We start from the raw sequence: 10,277 nt of genomic DNA, 5'->3' as shown, positions 1-10,277 counted from the left end.
GGGAGCGGCGCCGTCTCCGCGGTGCCCGCTGGGGTTTGCTCCGCTCTCCGCCTTGTTCGTGCTGGGGGGGGTGAGGGGGGGAGCATTGTGTTGGTTTTCTTTCATGTTCTTTTCCGCTGAGAAGCTTTCATTCAAGTTTCTTAAAAATAACAAGTGCGCCTGTAAGCAGTGACATAATGAAGCTATAAATTCTCCGTCTACTTATAGTTCTTTAACATTTTACAACGGTCTGCTCTTCTGGGTTAGTCATGACTGAGGGTTTGCAGCACTGTGAATATTCGTTAAGGGTTTTCGGGGGTGGAGGGTTTCAGCTCTTAATGTGCCTAATAGCAGGAGAGCTACCTGCAAAATACTTCTGCATTTTTAACTTTTTCTTAAAAGGTCTCTTCCGGCTTTTACATTGTGTTGAAGCAAAGATGACAAAACGTTTCAGGAATTGATGAATGAGTTAATGTGGGTAAAAAACTGTGAGGAGGATATTTGCCAGAATCAATTTCATTTCAGAAACCTCGTTTGAGTTTTTTAATTTTGCCAGAGTTACGATTTTCTTTCTGCTGACCATACAATATTACAAAACATAAAATTTTGCTGGCATGAGTTGAATATCTTACTTAGCTCAACGTTAAAGCTTGCTGTAACTTACTTAAGTCCAACAACAGCAAAATTTTACCAATCATGTAGTAGGTAATACAGTTATGAGATTTTAATTCAGTAGTTCTTATAAGTACCTGATTTGCTGTAAATTAACATTTTACATAATTTGAGTTTAAAAGATTGAGCTTCTAATGTTTATGACTGTAATGAGATAATTGTAATTTTAAACAAAGTAGTCATAGGCAAGCTGCAAACTCCTTTGAGCAGTTCTGCCAATTTTGTGTTTTGCCTACAACGTTCCAATCTTCTGAAAGACTTTCAGCTTTGCAAATCTGTCTGAATGTGGAAGAATCTGTTTGTTCTTGTGATTCAAATACAACTTTGGTAGGAGAATGTGCAATGGACAAGTGCCCAGGAGTTATTTGTACCTTTGAAAATCTCCACTTCAGACTTTGAATGGCAAATGCCAATCCCTTAGAATGAAGATATAAGTGCCGGTCTAAAATGTGTCAGGCTTAGCTAATGAAAACCCTGTGCAGGTGGGCAGCCATGTAGAATTCCCACTGCCTGAATCCGGAGAACTTGTTTGTAGCTGCACATCCTTCATGTACCTCTGAACTGTTGCCCACAGGCATAAGTTTAAGTTGACCTGCTACAGAGGAGCTCAGATCTGGCTAGGTGTGATTGCTTGTCAAATGCGTGTGGGGTTTTGAATTTACAGAGCTGCATATGGGTGTTAATGGTATCTTGCAGAGAGAGACTCTTGTGGACAGATGTAGTAGATATTTCCATAGACCTGGATGTCTCTGTAACAGAAAGCAGGTTTTGATCTGAAGAGGGAATGCAGATAGGCTTTTGCAATACATTTATGAGTTGCTCTAAAGAAGGTATTGGACTGTTGGTCTGCTAAGCCCTAGCTGTGACCAACCTATGCATTTAATTCCAGGGCTTTGTGAAGTATGTTGTGAGATTCATCATATATAGCATGATTTTAATAATACAAGTCCTTGTATTAAAAGTTCTGATTGAACATCAAAAAATGAGTTACTTAATCAAATCCTCTCAAACATTTTTAAAGAGAGAACTATGTTCTCAGCTTCCTCTTCATTAAACTGGGGGAAAGTTTTTAATGTGATATAATGAGAAAAGGGAGAAATTGTCTTCTAAAAAAAATCTTTGCTTATTCATGTTTTTTTTTCCCATTTAAATTTCCTTCCTTTAAAAAATACATGCCTGATACAAATACAGTGATATTCCAGATGACTTAAATTTTCCTATTCTCTCTGCATATTGCTTCTAAATGTATAGCCATCATATGATGACTATGGTGATATATAGTATACCTTGTCTCTCTATGAAGTGAGCCTCAGATATCCTTGTCTCAGAACATCTCCCCAGATTTTGTGTAATTGACATTTTCTTCAATGTGCTAAAGACCCACCATAGATTTGTGCAACTGATACGGCATGACTAGAGCTTCCTCAAAGGCAATGTGAAAGTGTGACACATCCTTTAAACAGTTTTCATTCCCTGCAATAGCTGTGGTCAAGGTCAGAATTTTAGTAAGTCAATAGATAACCATGGTATCCTTTTTCTCCTAAAAGCGTGTGCAAAAGATGTCCCATCTGGAGTTGAAGACGGCTGCAAGTTGGTATGAAGTGATTATGTGACTGTTGTTGGCATTCATATCATGGCTTTTCCTAGCCAAGGGCCATGTGGAATTGTGGGAGAATCCTTACTTTGGTTGTTTGGTTTGGGGTTTTTTTTGCTTTTAAGGAAAGTTGTGGAGATTAAATTGGTCCATGAATAAATTAACAGGATTCTGGGAGGAGTTCAGGCTTTGTCTTATGTGCCAAATGGTGATTAGAAATAATGCATAGGGGTTGAGGGCTTCAGATTCTGAAAGGACACTTGTGAGAACTCTCCCCCTAGTAAGCAGGAACAAGTAGAGGCTTTTCTAAAGTAAAGCCAGTCCTATGTTACACCTTTCAGGATATGAATGGAGGGCAAAATTCTACTTCTTGAGTAGGCTGTTGCATCGACAGCTGCCTTTAGGTAATCTGAGTGTCCTCCATGTCTTTTTGCAAAGGGGAGAAAACCTTTTATTCCTCACTGGCCCTTGCTTGCCACGCACATGTGGGTCTTAAATGAGTTATGTTAGGACTAAAGAGTAGGATTTTCAAGAAGCTCTTCTAGATGATCTTTTTGCCTCCTCCCAGAAAGCACTCTGTATGTGCTCTTTGCAAACAGTTTGACTTATTTTCACCATCTGATTTAACTTCAATAGTGAAAAACATACATTTATAAATGGCCTTGTTGGAGGGCTTAATGCTTTGGAAAACTTCCACTAAGAAGCCAGCAGAGTTGTGAGTTATTAATATGCTCTAAAAGCAGGATTACTTTGATCCACTTACTCCCTCTAAGCATACTCATTCTTTATGTGGGGGTTCAGTTTTCTGATGGCAGTATGTGTGTAGTCTTGGGCTCTAGAGGCTCACTGACCTCCTACAAAATTTTCTCAGTATGACGTGGTGCTGTACACTTGTCCTAGATTACTCTCCCGGGAGGTGTCAGAGATGCTCATTAATAAGCATGTAGTTTTCCAGTATTCCTCCAGGGCTTTCCAGTAGAGCCTTTGTCCATATGTTTGTTTGATATTGTTGGAACTACACTTGGAGCAGGATGATGAACTAAATAGCACACGCAATTTTTCTTCTTTCTGATTGCTGCTGAGGCAGGTGACATTAAGAACGTTTTTAAACAACTGTTCAACTACACTATTTCAGTAGCATCGCTGGCGTAAAACCTAAAAAGCTGAGTTGGTCAAAAAGGCTATCAGAATAGTCTGTTTCATAAAAGCTCCTCTTATCAATTATCTATGATATCTATTCCCTATTAGTCATAATTAGACTAGTCCAAACTCCAGAGGTTTTCTACGCAGAGCATACATTTTGTTACACAGCAGATAAACAAATCAGATCTGAGGTTAAAAAGTCCTTTTTCAGTCAATCATGTCTTGCCATGTTTGTTCAGTGTCTGTTTTTTTTCCAGTCATGTGCCAGGTGAATTTTAAGAAGCATCTTAATGATATTTCAAAGGTTATAGAATAAAAGAAAAAGTTAATGTGAAAATTATAGTCGTAATGACATTTTATTTTTGAATGCTTGTTGCTTACAAGGAATGTGGAGCTAGAAATTGAAACTTGGTATCTTTAAAGCCAGAAGTCCTGCTGATTGTTCAAATTTATAATTTGCTGAGTTATAAGCCATGGAAAAATGTGCCAGAGTTATTTAAAATTCCTGGCAGTGTACCAGCTTGTGTACACTGCGGCATGGCAGGTTTATGGGCTGTGTCATTACCCTCCTGGTGGTATTTCAGGATGTTGTGGTGGAAGTGAAGTGCTTTCCTCAAAACTCTGACTGCATGTCTTAGTGCAAATTTACTGCTCTTGAGGGGAAAGGGAAATGTATGGGTTTAAAAAATTGATAGGATATTATGTTAATTATTCCAGATTTTCTGTTCTTGTTTGGGGAATTACAGTTTTGATGAAAACGTTTTCTCTAACTGAGAGCGCAGATACCAGATCTCAAGCAAATGAATCTTTAGGTTAATGTGAGGCTGAAAATCGTGATGTGCAGGGAGAGTGTTTTCTTACACTTGTTCTGCCTTTGCCTCGTGTCAACTGATGACTTGGAGCAGAGATTGAAATTAAAATTTCCGTCGTCATCTTGAGCATGCCCTTTAATGCACTTATGCTTTGCAATTTCTCCAGAGTAAATAACTATATCTAATAGCACTCAGTGTCAGACAGACTGATTGGTGTAATCCTTTGGAAGTCTGTTGTGTTACTTCACTTATGTTCACTGTTAAAACGCTCAACACTTCTTGGCAAAGGCTTGTGCTGACTCCTTGGTGGCAGCACATACAGGTACTCAAGCAGGTTTTCTTAACGCTCTGTTAACAAATATTTGTTGGCTAGCCTTTCTTCAGCGGCAGCTGATGTCGGCGATTTCTGAATCGTTAGGGGGTTTAAGCCAGGTAGATTGTATTTAAATTTTATTAGCAGGTTAGCTCACATAGAATTTTTGGCCTCGCATTTCAAGTCTTGGGAAATTTGTCCAAAATACTTCAGTATACTAGGGTTATTTGGAAAAAGGAATATGTGACAAGTTCATCTGTTTAGACTGAGCTGGATGTAGTGACAAGTAGTTAGGAATTCAGATATAGAAAGTTAGAATATTGGTGAAAGCATTCTAACTGTATTGCGTTTTTCTCGCAGTAATCCAAGGATAACTTCATGTCCTGCAAATTAATACTTGAGTCTTTGAATGTAGTGGAAAGGAATTTTATGGTGGCTCACCTGATTCAATTTGAAACAAACTTGCAGAAGCATTATTTATGTCTTATTTAGTTACTACCACTCTGATTTCAAGATAAAAGATATTTAAGTATTCCGTGTAATACCTTATGAGTAAGATTACTCTTGCAGTAATGCATTAGCCCTTTATAGCATGCTGTCATCTTAATTACAGGGGTTGGAGAGAGGAGCCAAAAATCAGTTTTCCACTTTCAGCAATTTCATCACAACTATCAACCAAAAGAAAGAAGGCATCGGAAACAGAAATTCGCCTACGCTTGTTATACCCAACATCAAAAATGGTAAGAGAATAAAATCCCTATGTTACTTAGTTACCAATTTAAGAAGGTGCTCAGTGTTCTGCCAATATTTGTGTTATGGTAATGCCAGAAAATCTAGAAATCTAGATTTCATTAAATTCTGCTGTGCTGTACACTGTGCAGGCAGTGATATATATGATAGTCCATCCTCTGTAGAGGTTATGTCATAGAAACAAGTTGGATAAGAAAAACAAATAGATCTGGAGGATGAAACACTCATCTGAAGTTTTAAAGAAAGTTACAGGTTCAGTAGTCCATCTGCAGTCGGATTGTCTAACTGCAGTCAGATGGCAGTTTCTCTAGAAATTGCATCGTAACTTTGTGAAGAAGATACTTCTATCTATCTGAAGGATGGTGGGGATGAGGCAAGCATGGTGCCTTTGAGGGAGAGAGTTGCTGACAGTTGCTGGTTTTTAGTGAAGGTGAAGGCCAGTGAAGACACAAAATAAAATTCATAGGCGAAGATTGGTTAAGCTCTGAAGAGCTTTAAAGACAAGAAGGAAAGTGGTTGTGGTACAGTGAGGAAATGATAATTGATGAAAAGATAGAAAGTGGAGCTGTGTATTCAGTATGGTAGGCTAGAATCGTGAAGTCTGATGAGGTGACATTGTGGTTAGACCTGAAATTTTTATCAGATTTTTGGGCCAAGATATGGAATTTCAGTAATTTGGGACTTTTGATAAAACGCTGCACAAATATTTGTCAGGTATGTACTCATCTTGCCTCTGAGCAGGCCCCCCTCAGCCTTATTATTCTGTGGTTCTCTAAGTCTTTATAGCACTCAATGAATTTGAGGCTAGAAAGCAAGAGACTGCATTAATTAGATCTCAGTAGTGCGAGTTTGAAACAAAACTGTGGACAAGTGGTGTCAGTTTCAAAGTTGGGCAGAAAAAGGTGGCTTAAACATTGCAGGATTGGATCCTTACTAAAATAATCTTTGTATCCGTGCTAGCTGTACTGCAAAAGTAAAAGGCAATGGAATACTGTTTTGGGGTTTTTTTTTTCAGTTTTTGTTATGGAGTTAGGAGGTGCTTTCTACTTAAAAGAAAAAAAAAAAGGCAATCACTGAAACACAGAAGGCAATTATGTGTAAATGATGGCTCAGACAGGATTTTTTACTTTGCTCAAGTCACTTCTTACTACACAGAGCAAACAAAGATGGCTGGAGGTGGCCGGTGATGAATTCTCCCACTGCTGCATAACTAACTTACCGCTGTTAAGGTAGAAGTAGTTTTCTTGAGGGTAATCCCTGGGGTAAGACAAAAAGAAGATGCTGCAAAGCAGGTCAGAGTTCTGCTGATTCTTACAAAGTTCTGTAAGGTCAAGCTAACAAAGAAAAACCTTCAGGTGGCCATTGCTCTCACCTATATATTTTTAAAGAAAAGTCTTTGTATGTGAATCGCCTGTGAACAATTGCACTATTGTTGGAATCTGAAAGTCCTCAGAGAAATAAAATGTTTTGCCTTTCTCATATAACATTATTTTCCTCAAAAGCTGAAAGTGACCTCTTGTCAATATTAACTGCTCAGCTGCCGCTAGCCTTGTTAACAGAAACATGCATGCAGTTGATTCATAGACTTCAGGTTACCGTCTTTAATTATTGAAGCCCTAATTGTTTCCTGTCCAGCTTCTGTCTGAATAGTTGCTTAACATAATCTTATGTTATGGTATGAAAGCCTGCTGCTTAATAAAATTTAGGACAAAGTAAAATTAAATCTAGTGTGGAGCTAAGCAATGTGAAAAATACAGTACCCTTTTGCAGAATTCATTTCACTAAACAGAAGAGATCTACCCCCCACCCCCCCAGTCCTTTTTTTTTTTTTTTTTTTCTGTATCTGACAAGACTGGTAAGCTCTTAACACCTCTCTCTCTTGAAGTGCCCTCAGTTCTTACTGCTCATGATACTGTTCTGGTTGCAATTACTGCCTCATAAGTACTTAGTTGTTAATTTTTGCCGCACTAATGCATGGCAATATTTGTTATAGTCAAGGATATATTTTTTGAAATTGAGCTCAATGTGTAAAATTGAGCAGATACCCCGATCCTGCAATTAACAGAATAACCTGCCTATATAAAACCAGATTATTTTTACAAACAGTCCAAGGGACACTCCAAATTTTTTGAGAAGATATGTATATTCCATGGAAAAAATAATCATTGAAACAAATTTCTCAGTTAAAAATGCTTCTTTGGCTATTCTGGAATTCAGGAATGATGCTTAGTTGGTGGGTGTTTTTCAGTTGATCTATATGTGCTGTCTTTCTGAATATGTGTATATATGTGCATATACTGACAATACTTCAGGCTTGAGTTCAAAGAATGTTAATTTTGTTGAAAAACAAAAGATTGGAACGGTAGTGCTAGTAAATATAGCATGAAACCTAGGGTGATGTTTTTTTGCTGTGTAGCTGCCACAGAGCTTGAATTTGTATAACAAGTCTTCTAATGCAACAGTGATGTGGTATGAAATCTACATACGAACTAGATTGTTCTAGTTCTTTTATAATGTTACAAATACAAGTAAGATTTGTTTGCTTTACCTGCTTTGAAAATTTTCATCTGCCATTAGCTGTGTTGGTCACTGTGAAAATAACTGCTGTTCTGAATTCATTCACCCTAAATTTCCTTGTACTAGTCCATTCTGCTTTGTATCAATGAGATTTTCTTCCTCAAAGTTTTTGATTATTCCCTAAGCAGTCATACATTGTTGAGTCTTTTTACTTGCTGTAACTGGGCAAACAGCCAGAAATGATTGGGGTTTTTTTTGTCTTGTAATATTGTGTTATTGCTGCTTATCAACTCAATACATAAAGTTTCAAGTTTCTCCTCAATGGAACTCAAGTGACAGATCTTAATTAATATTTTTGAATGTCAGATGAGCAAATAAATCTATTTACAAATAAACTTGAATTATGGCAAAACATACTGAAGTTGACAGTATTTATTAAACATATTATTAAAATTCAGTTTTAGTCTATCTAATTTAAGCTGCATGTATTTCAAAGAAAATTGCATCACTGACAGAGTGCAAGTTACCAGCTTAGCACCTGCAGCCTCAATTTACTGAAATGAGAAACAGCTTCTGTCAGCAGCTGTCTCTTCTACAGATGTGGAGAGATTATTTTCCTCATTTTAGTGTATTCAGCTGGTTATAAATCAATGTTTAATCCATTTAAAATTGAGAAGACATAATGGGACCTAAATGAGAATGACTTGTCTTTCTCAGAGTATAAAAATAAGACATAGTCTTAGTTTCTTTTAAGTCAGTCCATCCTGCTTTCAGAGAATGAAGCACAATAGCAGAGCACTTGCATGGCAGGATTGTTTGGCACCTTGGCTTGAATTAATTTAGTATCTATGTGTCCACTTAGTGTTTTAAGTTACTGCTCTTCTCTTTAAATAGCTCTAAGTTCCAGCTGTGAGAGTGGGCAAGGTTCCATATCAATAGTCAATGCAATACTCAGGGGGTTGAGGGCAGCTCCGATCTATTATCGGCTGATGAATGGTGACTGAGTTAAGTCACAATGACGGTGTTTCTGTCATTAGCGTGAGTGAAAAGAATCTGCCTTTGGGTTTTGGGGACTTTGTTAGCGTCTGTTTCCCTGCTGTGATAAATGGAGTAGGCAGTGGAGTAGTGATACTACTTTGATGTTTAGTTAATTTTAAAAAACAACAGCTTTTGGAAAAGGCTTAGAGGATTCTTAAACAATTCATAGAAGATTTTAGTTTAATACGTTTGGGTTTTGAGGATGCTTTTATTTTATATAGTGTCTTTTATCCCAAATATACGTCATAATTCATATAAATGCTTTTAAAATGTGCTGTATAAATCAGACTAAGAAAGCATTTTAAGGATATTTGAGAAGACACTGTCAGTAAAATGGATATTTGTGTATACTGCATTGGAATTATTTTTTTCATGTTTTTGGTGGGTTTACCTTGGCTGGCTGCCAGATGCCCACCAAGCTGCTCTATTACTCCCCCTCCTCAACAGGACATGGGGAAAAAAATAAGATGAAAAAGCTCATGGGTTAAGATAAAGACAGGGAGTTCACTTTCCAATTACCATCACTGGCAAAACAGACTTGACTTGAGGATATTAATTTATTGCCAGTTAAACAAAGCTCAAAACACTTTCCCCCTGTCCCTCTTTCTTCCCAGGCTCAACTTCACTCCTTTGTTCCCCACTCTTCTACCTCCTCCCCGTGAACCAGCACAGTGGGGCGAGGAATGGAGGTTGCAGTCAGCTCATAAAACTTCATCTCTCCTACTCCTTCCTCCTCTCACAGTTCCCTGCTCCAACATGGGGATACAGTCTTTCACAAGCTTTTCCAACGTGGATCCTTCCCATGAGTTGCAGTTCTTAAAGAACTGCTCCAACGTGAGCTCTTTCCATAAGGTACAGTCCTTTAGGAACAGCCTGCTCCAGCATGGGTACCCCATGGGCCACAGTTCCTGCCAGCAGCCTCCTTGGGCATGGTCTCTCCACGGGCTGCAGGGTGGATGTCTGCTCCACTGCGGTCCTCCATGGGCTGCAGGGGGACAACCTGCTTTACAGCTGTCTTCTCCACAGACTGCAGGGGAATCTCTCTGTTCCAGCGCCTGGAGCACCTCCTCCCCCTTATTCACTGACGTGGGTGCCTGCGAAGTGGTTTCTCGCCTGTCACAGAGGCCATCCCTGCAGCTGCCCTGCTGCCAAAACCTTACTGCATAAACCCAATTCAGTGTTCTCAGATCAAATAGAAAGTAATGAGTAAAATAGAAAGACCTTGTTAAAGAACTGCTATTTGTACTTGGAATATGCAAACAAATTCACTGAGAAGAAATGTTTAAAGATGCTACTGTTTCAGCAGTAATTCTCTGCAAGACAGAAAGCTTGCATTTCCAATTTAATTTATTGGAGAGATTCTTTTAGGAGGCTGTAGGTGATCCACAGTCAGCTCTAGCTAAAATTATATATCAGTGTAGAAAAACTGACTGAAGATTTGTCCTTGTGTATCAGAAAA

At 38.4% G+C, this 10,277-nt stretch overlaps 1 protein-coding gene across 1 annotated transcript in view; it reads left to right on the top strand.

Annotated features, from left to right (window-relative positions):
- HECTD2 (HECT domain containing E3 ubiquitin protein ligase 2) overlaps positions 1-10,277 on the top strand; it is a 66,326-nt gene that overhangs the window by 26,303 nt on the left and 29,746 nt on the right. Inside the window, exon 3 of the mRNA XM_009888801.1 lies at positions 5,127-5,253. Coding sequence (XP_009887103.1) covers positions 5,127-5,253 — 127 coding nt within the window. The remainder of the gene's footprint in view (positions 1-5,126; positions 5,254-10,277) is intronic.

The sequence above is a fragment of the Charadrius vociferus genome, unplaced genomic scaffold (genome assembly GCF_000708025.1).
Source record: "Charadrius vociferus isolate BGI_N301 unplaced genomic scaffold, ASM70802v2 scaffold436, whole genome shotgun sequence".
Classification (NCBI taxonomy): Eukaryota; Metazoa; Chordata; class Aves; order Charadriiformes; family Charadriidae; genus Charadrius; species Charadrius vociferus.
Note: the sequence above shows the minus strand (reverse complement) of the source record. Positions and strands in the feature narration are given on the sequence as shown.